This window comes from Lepisosteus platostomus, chromosome 12 (genome assembly GCF_059453375.1).
Source record: "Lepisosteus platostomus isolate fLepPlt1 chromosome 12, fLepPlt1.hap1, whole genome shotgun sequence".
In the NCBI taxonomy this organism is placed as follows: Eukaryota; Metazoa; Chordata; class Actinopteri; order Semionotiformes; family Lepisosteidae; genus Lepisosteus; species Lepisosteus platostomus.
The window spans coordinates 42,078,657-42,097,436 of record NC_142622.1 but is presented as its reverse complement, the minus strand read 5'-3'; the positions used below and the strand labels follow the sequence as shown (position 1 = coordinate 42,097,436).

Below are 18,780 nucleotides of genomic sequence, written 5' to 3'. Positions count from 1 at the left end.
GAGCCTGGTCAGTACCTGGATGGGAGACCTCCTGGGAAAAACTAAGGTTGCTGCTGGAAGAGGTGTTAGTGGGGCCAGCAGGGGGCGCTCACCCTGTGGTCCATGTGGGTCCTAATGCCCCAGTATAGTGATGGGGACACTATACTGTAAATAGGCACCGTCCTTCGGATGAGACGTAAAACCGAGGTCCTGACTCTCTGTGGTCATTAAAAATCCCAGGTTGGCTCTCGAAAAGAGTAGAAGTACTATGTATGAAATACACTATACTGGGGTGTGAGGACCCACGTGGACCACAAGGTGAGCGCCCCCTGCTGGCCCCACTAACACCTCTTCCAGCAGCAACCTTAGTTTTTCCCAGGAGGTCTCCCATCCAGGGACTGACCAGGCTCACGCCTGCTGAGCTCCAGTGGGCTGCCACTTGTGAGTTGCAGGGTGTCAATATCTAGCGTTTCGCCCAGTCGTTTCCCATTCAACTATTTCGAAGACGTCTGCCATCTCACAGGCCGTTAAACGGCTTGAACCGGAGTAAACTGCACCTCCTGGAGACGGTGCGATGTCTTCCGGCGCCGCCTTCGCCGTCTTCCAGATCGTCCTCTGCGGCTGACGTGCTTTTTCACAACGCGTCCCCTTCCAAAGGCAAAGACCCGGGAGCAATGTCCCCTCCAAACGCACAGCGGGTTATGAAGTCGGCGCACATAGGCAATTGAACTGCGCACCCCCCAAAAAAAAATTCCAAAAAAAGTATTATAATAATAAAACAAACACGATCGTCAATGGGAAAATGCTCAATTGACCGCAAGAGACCGGCTGCGAGAGGCCCGGCTTGGCCGTGTGCATCATTACTGCTGCTCGGTCATCGGTATCTCTGCTCTCGCAGTCTCGTACCTCACGGCTCAGGCTCGCCCGGCACTCGGTCTCTATGACTGGGCTCGCCGCTGCATCGCTGTCCCGGTCTTTTGGATCTCTCTGCTTCTAGGAGAATGACTATATTAACAAAAAATAATTCCCGGTTTTACAAAATCCACATACACTCGATGTAGGGCGCACAAGTGTTTGTCACTGGGGTGGGGGACAAAAATGGCACAACTTGAAATGTTTGCGCACACGAGACGGGAAGCGTTAGAGGGAACACTGCCCGGGACTGGTCCGGTCCGGTCCGGTCCGGTCCACGCTGCAGGACCATGAAGAAGGACAGCAGCACCGGCGGCCCTACAGAGCGTCTTGAATGTGGCTGTGTCGCATAAACCACAACAGAGTCACGTGTGCGGGCTGTCTGCCGAGGAAGGACGATCTGCGCACTGGAGGTGCTGTTCTGGTCCTGCCGGTGCGCTGCTGGCGAGCAAGGCGGGAGTAAACCCAGAAATAAAGATGGACAAAACCACGGTGGTGAAAGCGGGGGCAGTGGCCAGCGCCAGTGTGTGCGCCCTGTTCGGCGGCGTGGTCTTAGCCCAGTACATCTTCACCAAGAAGAAGAAAGCGGGCCGGAAAACCAAGATCATTGAAATGGTGAGTTTCCGTGTGAGCCAATGCGTGTGACTGAACCGAGCCGCGGGGTTTTGAAAAGCTCGCAGAGGTCTTACTGCAGATAATAATGATAATGGTGATGATAATAATACAATTCCAACATAGTTGAAAAGCGAGGCAACGCAGAACAGCAGCTGAAGCATTTGAGAGTCTGGTTTGTGGACACCCGCGAAGGCAAAATTACACAAGCCCTTGCAGGTGATACGTTTATGGTTTGGATACGTATTGAGCCACTATTTGGTCATTTTGGTCTGGGATCATTTTGTACGAAGAAGATTAATAAGATTTTTAAATAAGTCTCCCTGCTGGAGCACAGAGATGTGAGCTTTGAACGGTCTCCACTGCCCACTCGCGGGTTGGTATTGAAATTTGTCGCTTTAAATGTCCACGTTGACCTTCATTGGCCCCTGCGTGGCTGCATCTTTCCTGCTTTTCTGTGACATCGCAGCGTTGCAATTCAGTACAGTGACCACCTGGGGGGTACAGACAGCAGACTTTTTCCATCTGAAAAATAAAGCTCTCCTCCTGTGTGTCGTATTCACAAAATCGAGCGCGCGTCTGTGTCTGTGTTTGCAGATTTTCAGTAGTAAAAATATATTTTCTTGAAGAAGAAAAAATCGGATATTCCATCGTGGAACATCTTGGATCCTTACCTTCCCTTTCTGGGATCACGAATGTTTCTGGCGCTTTGTGAGCTTGGAGTCAGGCCTGGACATCCATCCTTTTTCTGATGGCTTCAACCAATTCAGGGTCACTGCTAGCAACAGGCACAAGGCAGGATACAGCCTGGACAGGACACCAGTCCATCGCAGAGCAGACACACAATCACGCACGCACAGACACATACACTCACAGTCACGCACACGCAGACGCAAACACAGACGCACACCAGGGCCAGCGTTTCCCATCCCGCCAGTGTGTCTTCGGACTGTGGGAGGAAACCAGAGCCTGCAGGTGTCCAGGGTGGACACCCTCCTGGCGCCCTGAGCCTGTCAGTTTAGGCTCAGTCACCGAGACCCCCTGAGGATAAAGCAGTACTGGACTCTGGGACCCCTCTGCAGTACAGAGAAAGCACGAGAGGGCTCGAATGGAGTGACATTGTGCCAGTAACACAGGGGTGCAGAGGGCTATTATCACTAACCGTGGACTTAGACTTGTTGCAGCCTGACGGTGATCTCTCTGCACGGATTTGTCTTGACGTCGTTTGGAGCCCCCTGGCTGTACTCTTCCCATTGTCACTGCGGCACCGGTGTCGATTTAATCCCGCGATGATGTCTCGAGACATTAACGTGCATCCGTGTAGAGCAGGGGTCATTCGAGACAGAAATTGCACCTGAGCCCTGTCTACCACCTGTGGTACAACTGGGATAGATGCACCAGTGTCGGTCACGAGAAATACTGAAGGTCAGTTCAGATATACAGATTCCATGGAGGAGCCTCTCCATGTTTGTGGCCAGTTAGATCTCTGACCCTGATTGCCTAGGGTGTCGATCTGCATCATCGCACTGAGAAACAGCCTCCTGAAAACTACAAAAAGAAAGAAACAGGAAATGCAGAGGAGCAGCATCTGTGCCGCTCAGATGGGAGAAGTATGCGTGTAAAACGCTTTGGGTCCTGTGGACCTATTCCTGTTAGAGGTGTTTTCGTATCTGTTTAGCAGCGGCGCGTGACACCAGTTTGTTGCACATGGCAGGACATTCATGACAGGTTCTTGTGACTGGAGCAGCAGTGTTGGTCTTGATGATCGATCGAAACACAAATCGTTGGGCGAATAGTGTTATCGATCCTTACAAATTGAACACACTGATTCTGTATCTATAGCCTGATGCCTGTCAAATGTCACTGCCCTGAAAACCTTTTCTTTACCCGTAGTAACTGTTAAAACCGGTGTCATGGCTTAGACTCTGGGGGTCAGGTAAGGTGAGTATTCTCGTGTCCTTGGTGTATTTGCTCAGCCCTGGCAGAACTCTGGGTTCTGTGATAGCAGTGTGGGTGGGTCTCTGTCTTGGCTCTTATCGGTGTGCTTGGCTTCCGTCAGCCCCGCTGGTGAGAGCCGTGCCAGGTGAGGAGGGGAAAGCGTGAGCCCATGAACAGAGATAGAGCTGGGAAGCTGCTAAAAACTCAGCCCCGTCCTTCAGCTTTATTTACTGACATGCAGGCCAGCCCCTTTATCAGAGCCGTGCATAAGACATCTCTGAGAATCCAGCCCAAGAGCAGCAGTTTGTGCAGGAGGCTTCTCAGCAGCCTCCTGTCTTCTCAAATCCAGCCCTTGCCGAGACCCCCTTTTCTGTCGCTGGCTTTCTAGAGGTCAGTGCAGTGGGTCAGGGATCATCACCGAGCAGCGGTTTTCGAGTCTGCCGAAGGCTTCGGAACGCCAGGACTTTGACTTCAGCGTCGATTTCTTTTTTTGACACTTGTGACCCCCCTGCCCTCCGTTTGCAATCGCCGATGGGCTTTGGATCCTGGCTCACAGTAGCACAGGGGCTGAGATGGTCCTGCAGTGCCACCCCACCCATCGGGCCGCTCAGTCCTTAAGTTGTGTCCCGAGCCAGTCAGCGTGTTTCTTGGCCTGTGCCCCAACCTGGAATTCCTGCAGCACACTGTAACTAGTCTGTAGGGAGGGATTGCACTTTCACCTCTGGAATTCTATGCATACCTTCAACATGGTCCTAGTCCGTAGTCCTGGTTTCGGCCTTTCTCGGCCTTCTAAAAATGGCCAATCAGTACGCGTAATCATAAAGCCCACAGGTCATAATGTACCTCATGATAGCAGTGATGGAGGTCTTTAAGTCTGGCACTTTCGCCTGCGCATGGAACAGTGTTTCTAAGCCACACTGTTCTCCACTGGTCAGCCTCGAGCCTGGGTAGTCACCCGTACCTGGGGAACCAGGATCAGCTTTGTACAGGACCAGCCGTAAACTGGTCCTTCCACATAAACCTCACGCTTGGCCTTATCACAGAAGGATGGTACCACCTACAGCGCAGTGTCCTTGGTCACCATACCGGAACGTTTTTCGGAAATTCCGGATCCAGCCGACAGAATGCCAGGGAGAGTGTTGGTCCACCAGGAGCCTTTAGAGCAGAGATATGAGCTTACTTCGAGATCAGCCTGTCTAGTACTCAACGGGCTCAGCCTTGCTTAGCTTCGGAGATCTGACAAGATGAGACTACAGGGTGTAAATGCTGCTGTGAAGTGGACATTGCAGGGAAGTGCATTTGAATGGAGAACAGGAAATCCCTTTTATACACAAAGGTTGTAGGAGTCTAGAGTAAACTTTCCAAGCCATCTTCCCATTTCAAAGCCTGCAAAAAAATAGCGAGATGAGATCCTTGAATCAGTTAACTAGCAGCTGCCAAATGATCTGCAGTATATGAGCCAAATGCACCTCCGTTTGTAACCCTTCTGACTTGCTCTTATGTAAAATTGAAAGGCTCAGCGTTATAATTCTTGGAAATCAGGTAACTGACCTTCATTCTGTGCTGCATTCAGCATTGCACAGTACAAACTCCTTCACCTATCTGCTGGAAACCCCATTGATTTATCAGTACCTTTTGTAATCCCTGTCCTGTGGGGTAAACGCAATTGCTTGTAGAAGTGAAGAGAATGACCTCTGTCCTAAATGTGCAGTACTATGAGAACTACTGGTATCAGAGGAAACAGGCATGCGTATTATTGTTGTTTGAGCTGGGTCAGTTACACAGCATGGTCACATTGGGAAAGGTCTCGACAGTAGCAGAAAACTGTTTTCTCCACAGTTACATACAGTGGTCGGAGATCAGGATGCGTAAAATGTTACAAGATTTAGTGCTTGTGTGTGTTTTGTTATTTCAATATTTAGGAGTCTGGGGCACTCCAATCTTGTGTGCAGGACAAGCAGGGTATGTGAAAGGCCCTTTCTCAGTGCCTGGTTCTCCGATATTAGAAAACTGAATATTAGAAAGCATCAGAATGCATTGCTCTCTGAATGTATTAAGATGCTTAACAGAGCAAGCCCATGCCAGATCTTTTGAGTGACCTTGTCCCTGTGAGGGGGAATCAGTTTGCGTGTCTCTAGCAGTAGAGAAGTCAGTGAAGCAGTGTGCTTTGGTAAGGATTTTTTTTTATCTCTACTGATAGGAAGCGCATTTCCAGGCATACCCCTTGTGTAATCGAAGGCCCCTTTGTTTATTCAGGTCAGTGTAATTATTTTCTAGAATTTAAAAGGGTAGTCCTCACTTTCTGCTGCAGTCGACAGCAATCAATTGTTCTCTTCTTACAGAAATAAAGTGCCCTTAAATTGTTCACATTTCCAGTACATTTTTATGTTATGTAATTGAGGTCATTTTTTATCCAGTGAACAATTCTTATTGTTGCCTTGATTGGATTTATTGATGCATAAGAAAGATTACAAATGACACTTGGTCATCTCTGTCTGATTGATTCAAGGGTCTTAACCCGGTATTCCGTGAATGAAGGCAAGGAATAAGCTTCAGAAATGGCCTGGGTATCTACTTTGTTTGCCCACACTTGACTTTTGTCTTGGCATTTTTTCAATTTCATTTGCATCATTTATAGTGTTTGCTACTCATGCTATTGTGGTAACATCTGGGGACATGTGTAATCAAGTGTGCCAACTACACCAGAATCTAGATAGCCGATATAAATTTAAAAGCACAATGGTCCTGATACCTGAGGCATTCCTTTAATTACATCACTCCAGGTGATATTCGTCTCTTATCTGTATTGTTTTCCGTTCATTAACCACCTCTCAGTCCCAGACCCTTTAATGCCTAACATCCGCAAAATCCGGAGACAGCAGAAAATAGACAATTACACTGCAATTTAGTGTTGGCCCCTGTTTCTGCTGTTGTTCTATCCAGTGAATGCTGACCGAATGTGAATTAAGCAAGACCTACCTTTTCTAAATCCGTTTTGACCATTCCTTATAATGCTTTCCCAAATAAAACGGCGGACAACTTTCAAAATCCTGGATAAATTTAACAAGTATCCTAAGAAACAAAAACATGGTCCTCATTCTGTCTGTTTTTAGTTAGCATGTACATTTTCCTGCAGATTAACAGCCTGACATGGGCTCAGAGCCTAAGGTGCATGTTCTACTTTCCCAGTCACAGGCGTGGGTATAGTCAGGTACGTCTTCCTGCTTACGAAATTCGGCCCTTAAGCGCCCGAATGCAGTTTTTCTTTACGCGTTTCATGCTGTGCTGTCTCTCCCACCCCTTAGACTGGTTTCAAGGCTGCCCTTCTATTTCTGTTTGCTGTTTTGGCACAGAGCGCCCTGTAGCCCAGGGTGTGCGTCAAAGTGCTCTCATCTTGCAGAGAGAGATTAGCAGACCTATTTTTGGCGACGCCCCCAGCGTGCTCCACACTATATAAGCATTGGTCCGACAAAGAATTTCTTCCTTCTGCTGGTGCATACAGAGGACCGTGGTAAGCCTGCTTGTGTTTATTTGTGAGACGAGTGCTCGTCGCTCTGTCATCTAATGCCATTCTGCTTCCTGCTTCGCTTGCCGACAGGCTGATAGCTGTTCCTTGTGGTGCCTTTTGACGCTGTTCAGCTGCGTTTGGTTAAGAATGTCTGTACGCGGGGTGCAGCTACAGTGGTGAAGCTTTTCTTAGGAGAGAATTTATATTTTTTTAGTTTTGTACAAGTAGTTTGTGCATGAACCTAATGTAAAAATAGTCACCATGAATGTGCAAAGAATTCTAGGTTGTTTCTAAAAAGTCAGTGTGAAATGAAGATTGCACAGTTAAAATATATTCATTTTTAAGTGTAATCAAGTATTTGATAAGTGTGGTTTTTCTGACTGCTTGACAATTTCATTATTGAAATGTACCAAATGTTTTCTATTGTAGAGCTGGATGCTGTGTCAGCTCTTTCCAGTTCAATAAATCATTGAAATTGAAAAATCAAATTCTTATTTTCAGTGCATAACTGAAAGGACCTGTTGTTGTGCCCTCTGGCGAAATTACATAAACGACAGATCTCAAGTTTCCTTTAGGGTGGAAGCAACAGGGTTAGCAGGTGATATATTTAACCATGATGAAAATTAAGTGCCGTGACACCCTTTTTAGTTGTGCTTTTGGATTTTTGACGGAGTTTAAATTGCTTTTCCAAAGCAGTCTGTGTGTCAGAAATGGTCAGGAAGCTTTAATCTTGATAGTCTGTTATCAAAGGTGACTATGGAAGCAGGACTGATCTGACAATCCAAAATGCAAATTCCCCGTGAGAATTGCTCGGCTGGATAAGTGATTAGAGAGTCTTCTTTTTGAAGCGATAATCAATGGAGGAAAGTAACAGGATCTGTAGGAAAGAGATGGGATTTTAGCCCAGGTGCCTTGGCCAAATTGCTTGCATTCTGGGTCCGCACAATTTGGCCTCCCTAAAATTCCCACTCAATTCAGTGGATGAAGTCATTTCTCCCTTCTCCCCCGTGTCGGCTGTTTTGTGGGGCTTTGGGTGCTTATCGTCCAGTGGGCGGCAGCCCTTGAGTGCAGGGTGGAACTGGGTTTCCTCTGGGTTTCTCCCAGCACGGAGGACTTGGGCACCCTTCAGCACGCAAAGCACTAGAGCAAGGAATCATTGTTCTAAGACACAGGGGGATCAAAGCTGTACCTGCACTGTAGGTGAGCTGTACTGAGAGACGGACACCAGCATTCAGGGTGTTTCAGCCGAGAGGATATTGGGGCGAGTCCCAGAGCGATTCCCCCTCGCCCTTTCCCTGCCCCTCGGGCTCCGCAAGGCTCCGCACGGGCGACGCGTTTAAGACTGGGGTTTTATTTTGTAGCCGGTCTATGAGGCGGCTGTGGCTCTTGACACTGCTCATCGCTTCAGCCCTCAGAGTAGGACAGAGCGAAGGCCCTCAGAGTGACGACGGCCCCCAGCTCAGCACGCAGGTACACCCCGGCGCCACTCCCTGCTGTCAGCCCCCCAGTCTGCCCGGAAGAGCTCGGGAAACTGCCGGTGCCACTCCTGTCACTTCCTGGACCAAACGCGTAGCCTGCTTGCGCAGACGGCGGAGGTTGGATTTTTGTTTTCTGACCGGTGCAAAACAGATTGTGTCGAAAGTAAAAACTGAAAGTGAAACTGCCAAGTAACAAGTCTGTGAGTCCGTGCACTGCTTTTCACATATAGTGGGTTCTTTAGTGGTAAGATACATGACTTTTTTTTATCTTTAAATGTGGCGTGTACTCTTAATTTTGCTAAACAAATACTCAAGACCATCTTGATTCCATGGTGTCCGGTTATCTTGGGCTTCGAAGGAGTTGAAAGTCTTTCCTCAAAGTTTTGAAAATGAAGTGAGCGCAGCAAATACTCCCAGTTCTCAGATATCTTTAAATCAACTGCAGGATCCACTTGGATCTTAAATCACAGAATCGTACCATATCGTAGGATTTGAAGTATTGTCTTACATTTACGTTTCATTTGCAGAATTGGAATTGTGGGGAAACTGTTTTTCACCTTCGTTCTTAAAGCACAGGAAAAAAAAAACGTAGTAACTAGTGGGATTTATCTCCACTGATTGTAAGGGACTTTGACCCTGTTAGGCAACACTACAACAGGAATTCCACCATATACCCAGAGTTTAAGAGCAGCTACAGCTTCTACATAAGGAATAAAAGCAATTTCACGACGGGTATTATCTGTAAAACTTGACAAAAAGTGTCAGTGGGCTTTGCACAAATTTGATACTGTGCCTTCAGTAATGCCATACAGTATATAACATTGCAAAATCTATATGTTCCACTCCATAACTAAGAAGTACAGTAATCTCAGCTCTCTGATAGCCCAATGTTGACCAGTGGATAATAGTAGCTTGTTTGTTTTCGTCTGCTATCTTAATCTGTGAGTGGAATCCAAAACAGCAGCTGGTTTTCCCATTTTCCATTCAGCAGAATCCGCGCCTGCAACCTTGGGGTATTCATTTACAGTCCGTCCGCTGGAGCCCCCCTGTCTGAAGTACAGTCGCTCCACAACACGGCTGCGTGTTCGTCTAGCAGCTCGCTCATCGGCATGTTTGGAGCAATCCTAGCGAGCCGGCCAGGCTGCAGTGGTCGTATAGGGCGTGTAGTTGCAGCATTTTTTCTAGTTGTTCAAATTATTCCTTCAGAAATGATGGCGTGAGATGGACACGACGCTTTTGGCCCCCCCCAGTGTATTGGATGATACTGCTGGGCTTGGCTGGAAATGGGGATATCCGTCTTCCAAGTTCTTTGGCATCCCGTACAGTTCTTTTCCGCTGTGTCCCTTATTTTGTGTTAGCACTCAGGAATGCTTTTGGATACAGTCTCACTGGCATGCTTTCGGTGCTGTGCTCTCGAAACCCGACATACTTCAGCAGGCTGAATGTGGGTCAGATGATTTCAGTTTAAAGTTTCCGATCTCAAGTTTGATCCCCTTTTTTTTTGCTTTAATTTGATTTTTTTTTAAAAAGAAATCAAATTATCCATTTAATTCAATATTAATCGACAATCCAAGCTGGTTGGCATTTGCTGATTGTGCTCATATTGTGCATTAAAAGGTAATTGGCCCATCGCCAGTCTCCCAAGGTCTTCAAGAGCTGCTTAATTATGTTAATTAAGACAAAACAGAGGTTATATCAGGCACAGTAATAGAAAAAAAACAGTAATATGTATTACGCGGACAATTTGAAATGTCACCATATTACCACGTGTCTCATAAGCTGTCTGTAAGGGTCTCCAAGGAAATGAGCTGGCGTGTATACATGCACACAAAAAAAAAACAGCTTTTAGGAAATGTTTAAGTGGCAAAGCCTCTTCAGGCTTGTTTGAATTGTGACTCCAGGACTTGTATAATGTTTACTGTGCATGTTCTAACTCAGACTGTGAAAACAGTCTCTGTAAACACTGCCATAGCACAGATAGTTTGAATTCGCCAACAATAACATTCTCAGAAGAGAAGCTGCCAACAAATGGTTTATAAAGACTTTTAAAAACTCTTTCCGAGGATCCCAGCTTGTAAAATAGGTGGTGGTGTTTGTTTTTATCTGTTGCATCTGGGCCACATCAGCCAAGGCAACAGACTTAGCAACCCAAAGCCTGTTATTATAACTTGGTTTTTGGAGTGAAATTTATTTCTGAATCATTTGACTGTTAAATCTGGGGGCATGCTCGTGTGTTTTTTTTATAGATGCCGGAGTTTGAGAAGAACACTGTCCACATTAAGGACCCGGAGAGGGTGGAGGAGATCATCTGTGGCCTTATCAAGGGTGGAGCTGCCAAGCTTCAGGTAGGGGAACAGGCAGGAAGGTCGCCATGGCTACCAGGTCTTGAGGCTAATGAGAATGAGCGCCATCTTGTGGCTGCCTCCTAACGCTGCAGCACCTTTTACATCATGCCCACGCATGGCGTTTTGAAATCCAGGCAATAGTTTTGAATGCTTCTCTAACACATTGATAGAAACCAACATAACAATAATAATCACAACTGTAGGAATGTACATTCTGGTTTACAGATCCACTCTTCTGCTGATCGTTATGCATCTTTTTTGTGTTTAAATCCCTCTTTGTTTTGGTTTTTTCTTCTTTTTTGCAGGTCATCACTGATTTTGACATGACGTTAAGCAGGTTTTCCAGCAATGGCAAAAGATGCCCTACTTGTCACAGTAAGCAAAGGAATACCACTGCCATGACTAATTCTCATAGAAATCGTTTCCCAGTCACAGTAACATCCCTGTCTCCTAACCTTTTGCCATCGTGAGTATTTCAACATCAGGAAGAGTCCAAATAGGATCTTTTCCAGCTCCTGATTTGCTCAGCTGACAGAAATGTCACAAATCAAAGAAAATGTGAAAAGACTGACTGACCGTTGTAAACCCGAAACCCCTCACTTGAGATTTTCATGGTCAAAACCTATCATGGGGACGAACGGTTGCCATCATGAATAGGCAGTGGATCCATTTGCTGTGAGAACAGATTATCTACAAATTATTAGGGATGACTTGTTTCCAGGTGAACTGATAGCTGTGAATTGTGTTCCCCACAAGGATAGATCATTTTTATATATAATATATAGTCGGTATATTATTGGATATGAATACTCAAATGCTTTCATTCAGAGTAAACCCAGAACACAGCTACCTTGTTTTAGCCATTAGTAAGTGATTGTTGATTAATATTGTACTCTGTGCATTAAAAACTAATTTGCCAATTGCCAGTCTCCAGGAGCTGCTAAATTATGTTAATTAAGACAAACCAGAGATTAGATCATGCACTCTTCATTTAACTGTTTTATTTAATAGGTATTATTGTGGCGCATAGGCCAGAATATATGCTGTTTAATCATCTATTCATTAACTATGGAGTCAAAATAAGAAATGTGTGATTTTGTTCCATGCAGATATCATCGATAACTGTAAAATGGTCACTGAAGATTGCAGAAGGAAGGTAATTAGGAGTTTAAAATGTGTACACATTTAATGAAATAAAGTCAGTGGGATGCTCATTCTCAATAACATGGCTTAAATGCTTGCTTCTTGCAGCTTCTTCAGTTGAAAGAGACTTACTATCCAATCGAAATTGACCCCCATCTCACCATTGAAGAGAAGTACCCTTTCATGGTTGAGTGGTGAGTTGCCCTGAAGCATCTCTTAAATCCCGAGTACACAGGATTAAACAGACGTTTCAAGGAAGCATCTGCAGACTCCTTAATATCCTGACACGTGCCCTCATATTTACAGTAGGGAGTATCCTCATACATGCATGTAGACTGAAAAGAATGCAATCGTAGGGTTGGGGGTGTCCAATCCTGGACCTGCTGGGCCAGCATCTGCAGGTTTGCTTCTCCCCTCAGTTTGTACTCTGGCACTGTGTATGTCCTCTATATCCCAGATAAAAGCCTGATTACACGTCTTCCAGCAGTCAGGTGCTCTTGATTTAAAGAGACCTAGAAGTCAAGTGATACCCTGACCCTCCAGGACCAGGACTGGACTCCTAAGTTCAAAGTAATACAATAATAATAATAATAGCTTACACTTATATAGCGCTTTTCTGGACACTCCACTCAAAGCGCTTTACAGGTAATGGGGTCTCCCCTCCACCACCACCAGTGTGTACCCCCACCTGGATGATGCGACGGCAGCCATAGTGCGCCAGAACGCTCACCACACATCAGCTATCAGTGGGGAGGAGAGCAGAGTAATGAAGCCAGTTCATAGAGGGGGATTATTAGGAGGCCATGATTGGTAAGGGCCAATGGGAAATTTGGCCAGGACGCCGGGGTTACACCCCTACTCTTTTCAAGAAACGCCCTGGGATTTTTAATGACCACAGAGAGTCAGGACCTCGGTTTTACGTCTCATCCGAAGGACGGATAATACAAGCATAGACATCACCTACTGTATACAGACAACACTTACAAATGACTCCAAACTTTCTAAAGCCATGATGTCTATTCTGATCCCAGAGCTTAACCTTCTTGGCAGCCTCACAACTTTGTTTTTGTCTGTTCGCAGGTATTTCAAGTCTCACCGTTTACTAGTTGAACAGCGATTACAGAAAGACAAGATTCCAGAAATTGTGAGGGAATCTGATGTTTGTCTAAGGTGAGAATGTCATTCTTTTTTTTTTTGTTATTCCAAAATCAAGCAGTTGTGCTGTGGTCTGAAATACTGTACCTGACTGTGATGATGGGTCATTCCAAAAAGCATTCTGGTAGAGGTCTGTTAGACCCTACCCTGAGCAAGATTAATCCAAGAGTCTGCATGTACAAAACCCCAAATATCACATAAACCCAACAAAGTTACGTGGAAGAGTATGTATTGCAAACCTTCTAATGTTCAGAGGACAAAGGATTAGCTCTGAAAAATCCCCCAACCATGTTAATGTTCTTTATTTCCCAAACAAAAGCCTAATTACATGCATGGAAGAATCTGTCTTCCCAGACCCATTACAAATAACCCACTAATTAGACAACTAACACCTAATGTGGATACAACTATTATAGGCTATATATTGTTGCCCTTTAGTGCAGATCAGCTGTAACTGTAGTCCCATGTGAAACTGGCCCTGCCAGATTAAATCATTATCTACAAAGCATTATAGCATTATTCCCAGTTATCAATATTTGCTCTTGCAAACCCTAGCACTTTTCACCCACATTGTGTCAATTCCAAAATTCACTTGGCCGTGGATGGCCATCAACAACAACAAGACAAAACGGCTGAGGATATCAGCACGATTGTGAAATGATGCAACAGGATGCAAGACAAACATGCAAGTTCACTTGGCCAGGGCAGTGTTTTTTCATTCACAACTTTGGGTTTGAACTGTGGAATCTTCCTTCCTGCAGCCCAGATAAAACCCTTAGTGGTTATGATTTGCTCCAGGGTCCTGATGTCTATGTTTTCCAGTTTTTAAGACCGTGATACCTTGAAGTCTGCCATTGACAAGTGATTTAAAGAACAGACAGAATTGTGTTATCAGGGAATTGCAAGTTTCAAGGACAAATGAGCTTAGCGTATTGATTTGAGAGGTGATTCCATTGATATTTTAAATGGTGAAGTTGCTTAATTCAGTGTTCCTCAGTTGATAAACCTCTGGAATGTCCCCTGTATCTTTAGGGCATAAGTACAACGTCAGATAACATCTTCCCACAAGACAGTGCCAACTTTTTTTCTTTAGATATGGGGATATGCTACAGCATGCTTGCTAGAGGTCTTTCCTTGATCTTTTTGCCTTGTTAGTAGGTCTTATAACAGGTCAGCAGGTCTTAGAACAGATGAGCTCTTGCATCTGTAGGTGCGACAGTATCTGTAATGAAAAGCCATTTATGATTAATAGAAAATGTGTGGCTCAAACACTGCTAACAATTTGTGGCTGTTCTTGTGATTGTCAAGAGAATTTTAATCATCACTCTAGTGGTTCTTAAATGCACCACAAGTGGAGTGACATCTCATAGTTGAATACTTGCCGCTGTTCCTGTTGACCAACTCCCCGAGATGCGCGCATGTGGGCGGTGTGTCTGTGCCTCGTTGTTTTTTGTGACTTTGACAATAAAATACAACTAAAATGATAAAAAAAACACTTGGATGGTACATGATAAGATCACTTTATTGGCCATATACAGTTTCTTGCAGTAGGAATTTGTCTTTTCGCATACCCCAGCTTGCTCACCATGAGACACACAGACAGGGAGAGAAGCTGGGGGTCAGAGCGCAGGGTCAGCCATTTATACGGTGCCCCTGGAGCAGCTGGGGTTAAGGGCCCAACGGAGTAGGATTCCTCTGCCGGCCGCGGGATTTGAACCGGCAGCCTTCCGCAGATCCTGAGCCACAGAGCCACTGCTCGGCCCACATGTCTTGTTTAGTTATGCGGGTCGCTTAGATTATCCCGTCCGGCTACAAGGACCCTTAAAACAATACCACGACGTTAAGGAGGGTTAGCATTTCTATGGCCCTGGGGCGGAGCTGTTCGCCCACGGGTGTGGGGTTTTCCCGCACCGCGCGGGAGGGTCTCGCGCCCCCAGCCGGACCGCCGCGTGACGGGCTGTGCCGTGTGGTCGGCAGGGAGGGCTTCGAGCAGTTCTTCGACAGGCTGCACCAGCACGGCGTCCCCGTCTTCATCTTCTCCGCGGGCGTGGGGGACATCCTGGAGGAGATCATCCGCCAGGCGGGGGTCTACCGCCCCAACGTGCGCGTCGTCTCCAACTTCATGGACTTCGACGAAAATGTGAGTCAGGGCAGGAGAGCAGAGGTCACTGGTCTCCTGCCCACGGACCGGCCTGTTGATACCGCCCGATCAGCTTTCCTTATCATCAACATGAAGGCGAACGGGAAAGGCAGTGTTTTGTGTACCTTAAAAGTATAACTGCTTCATAACTCATTCATAACTAGAATAGCGTACACTGAATACATTTCATTGGAAAGAAAAAAAATGGATTTGGGTTTTGGTTTGAATAAAGAATATATGCCACATGGTACAGACAGGAACATAAAATGCTTTCTACAGAATTTCACCGATAAATTGAGATTTTTTTGTAGGCGGGGGGGGGGGGGGGGGGTGTCATCCCTGATTTACACCAATTTCACCTTCCGCTCAAAAATAACTGACTGGGTGTTTTTATACTGGTCTTGAAGCTGGAGCGGTTTCTTTTAAACTGACTCCACACACACGCAGGAGGAAGTCTGATTGAACCGCATGCATGATATTGTACCCTGCTTGGATCGTGTAGATAGGTACACTACTTACTGTTTAACGTGTCATCTTAATGTGAAGGTTAAAAAAAAGCACAAAAGGCAAAAGACGGTTTGAAAAGGGAAAATCTCTGAGAAACATTTATTTTCCCCAGTCCAAAGCATTTTTTCTCACGTCTGATTTCTGATTCTATTTAGATTCGTAAGATATTTCTAACCCTGAAAACAGTACAACAGCAATATTGTGGGGAAAATAAAAATACTAAACGCTACATATGGGATCTGATTGTGTGTTTGACCATACTGGTGCTGGAATATGTCTAAAAAGGGCTTGCTGCCTTCGTGCAGGGTGTGTTGAAAGGTTTCAAAGGAGAGCTGATCCACATGTACAACAAGCACGAGGGGGCTCTGAAGAACACGGAGTACTTCAAGCAGCTGAAGGACAACAGCAACATCCTCCTCCTGGGAGACTCCTTAGGAGACCTCAACATGGCTGACGGAGTGCCCAGCGTCGAGAACATTCTCAAGATTGGCTTTCTCAACGACAAGGTGCCCGTGCCGATCGTGCTCCTTGTCCGTTAGCACTTTCCCAAAGGCTCAAAGGGCGGAGCAAGAGGAAAAAGCAGAGCACGGGAGATGATCCCAGTCAGTAAATAAGTAAAAAGCAGGAGCTAAACTGCGCTATACATTAGGCGCTGTGGGGAAAACGGAAGTCTTGAGGTGCATTTTAAGACTGTCGACACGCGCAGTCTGACCTGATCTGGTGGGGCGAGAACTCCACAGGCAGTGTGCTGTGAAAGAATAAGATCCGTCACTGATTGGGTGCAGCCTGGTCTTCTGTAGAGTAGATCACAGATCACAGATCACTGTTTAAGAGGAGGATTAGACTTGTGCAGTAAAAGTAAAGATAACCTGGAGCTAAACTATTCAGTACCTTATATAGAGGCAATATGTAAATAGGAATGATCCCAGAGCCAGGCCCTGTGCTAGACCCTGAGTGTGCAGAACAACATCAGATTTGAAACAGACCAGAATTACAAATTGGCTTCTGGGAGCCAGAAATGGGCCAAAGCAAGGAAAGGAAGTACCAGTGATCCCTGTGTCATTTCTCCATGTGGTCCCGCAAGATGTCACGATTTGCAGTCCAGAAAGGACAGGACACGAAGTCAGAAGCAATCGGCAAATCACAAATTATCTTAAAAAAGGCCATTTCTTTGTCTGGATTCTGACTGGGGGGGAGGGGGGAGGGTCAAAGAGCTCATTGAATGCAAGAGGAGATTGTGCAAGAGGTGCCAGTGCCCAGTCCAGAATCTCTGAGTAAAGGCTATTTGGAGAGACGGCTGAAGCTGCTAAGTACCGTACATCTGCGTCCAGGCCAGATTCCTTTAAGCAGATGTGAGGTGTGCGTTTTAGCCTGTAGGGACAGGAGGAGGAGGATAGTAACACACGGACAAAGAGCAGAGAGGTTAGATTTGAGTAGGGGTGCTGGAGAAGGGTCCACAATAGACGTTAAGTCACGTTTGAGCAGTGTGATATACATGATCCTTTTTTAGTACTGTGATTGTGGCTCATCGCTGGTACTTTGTTTGTATGAGAATTATTTGCTGAAATCTGCACACTGTCCCATTTGCCAAAGAATCTCCATATGATCTTTTTTAAACTGGTTAAACCAGTGCTAAATATATAACATTATTATACAATTTCTCAGCTATGGCGTTTTAAAATGCTACTCTTACCTTTTGTTTGCAGGTGGATGAGCGCTTGGAAAAATATATGGACGCTTACGATATTGTTTTAGCGAAGGATGAAACGCTGGAAGTGCCCAATTCCGTTCTCCAGAAGATACTTTAGACAGAATTACTGCAGACTGAAGCACTGGACTGGAGCACCTTTTAAAGATGCACTTTTTATCTCGACCTTTATAAAAAAATATTGTTTTCCTCTCACCTGAACAGTCATACACCTCAAGTTTCTTTTTTTTTTTCTTTCATCCGTACCAAACTGTCCGTGCTCCCTGCTGTCAAGTGTAAGAAACCCAAGACTGAACAATTTTAGCAGTTTTCATACTTCCATAGGTATTTTTTTTTTACTTTCATAAGTATGTGTGCAATCATTAAAGCAACAATGCAAGATAAACAAAACCGTGACCTACTAGCTTTAAAAAATTTGCAAGTCTCATTTGACAGCAGTCTAATTTTACCATCTTGACTACCACTACTAAACAAAATGATACAGTATCGTTTTAAGGACTTGCCATATATAATTTGAAGGTCATTTTGGACCTTCCAAAAGAAAGTAGATGGGGAAAACACTTCTAAACAGCAAGAGAAGAAGAAAATCTCGAAGAAAAAATGAAGATGGGATGATGCCGAACTCGGGCTTCTTCGGATCTTTTATTTTCACTGCTTTCTTGTATTGTTCTGTAAAAAAGTAGGTGATATGCCTATTTTGAATTGGAGATTTATACTACCTCTAAATTTTGGTGGAAGTGTTTTGGGTTTGTTTTTTTTTTCTTCTTAATTTCTCGATGTGAAATGTTTTCTTACTTTTCCTCAGTTGGAGACGTATGGGTAGCTGGGCCTCTTGAGTGTCGATGTCGTATGCACGTTTCCCTTTTTAAAAGACTTCATCTGTGTGCATATTTGTGTGTGCTTGTATATTTAAAATAGGCAGTTTGTTGAACAAAGATGGTTCTTGTTTTGATTTGAGTCATTAGTGACGGGGAAAAGGGATAGAAACATCCTCTCTCAGGAAATGGTTTTATATATTTAAAAGCATAATATAGTTCCTGTTTATAGTGTACATCTATTGTAAATCTCTTTGACTTGCATCTTCTTCAGCAACCAAAGGTCTTCCATATGGAGGAGCTAGCTTCTGGAGGTCCTAACTGTGCAGATTTTTAGAACAGGAGTTATTAATCGTGTTTCGAGGGGTCCCACACACCTGCTGGTTTTGGTTCCACATAAGTACTTAATCAATTAAGCCTTTAATTGTTCTATTAAGAGGTTATTAACTTCTAAATTGTTTAGTTCCTAAACCTCTTGGAGGCGGTTGCCTTTTTACAGTTGTTCCCGAAGTGACTTATGATCTCCAACCCCCGAGCAGA

At 45.2% G+C, this 18,780-nt stretch overlaps 1 protein-coding gene across 6 annotated transcripts; it reads left to right on the top strand.

Moving 5' to 3' along the window:
* Positions 1-1,260: 1,260 nt before the first annotated feature.
* Positions 1,261-18,360, top strand: nt5c3a (5'-nucleotidase, cytosolic IIIA). Of its 6 annotated transcripts, none has more exons than XR_015925770.1 (10): positions 1,261-1,506; positions 10,674-10,772; positions 11,078-11,147; positions 11,882-11,928; positions 12,024-12,109; positions 12,996-13,085; positions 15,048-15,210; positions 16,023-16,223; positions 17,424-18,162; positions 18,237-18,360. XR_015925770.1 is itself a non-coding variant. In XM_088602069.1 (10 exons), exons 2-10 carry the CDS (start codon positions 8,318-8,320, stop codon positions 17,523-17,525), a joined length of 960 nt encoding a protein of 319 aa, XP_088458195.1. In that variant the 5' UTR covers positions 6,904-6,952; positions 8,311-8,317; the 3' UTR covers positions 17,526-18,360. The 6 variants fall into 6 exon arrangements, 5 of the variants coding, with proteins under 5 accessions (XP_088458198.1, XP_088458195.1, XP_088458199.1 ...); XM_088602069.1 differs by lacking the exon at positions 1,261-1,506 and adding exons at positions 6,904-6,952; positions 8,311-8,419 and having other exon boundaries at positions 17,424-18,360; XM_088602072.1 differs by having other exon boundaries at positions 1,263-1,506; positions 17,424-18,360.
* Positions 18,361-18,780: the final 420 nt, after the last annotated feature.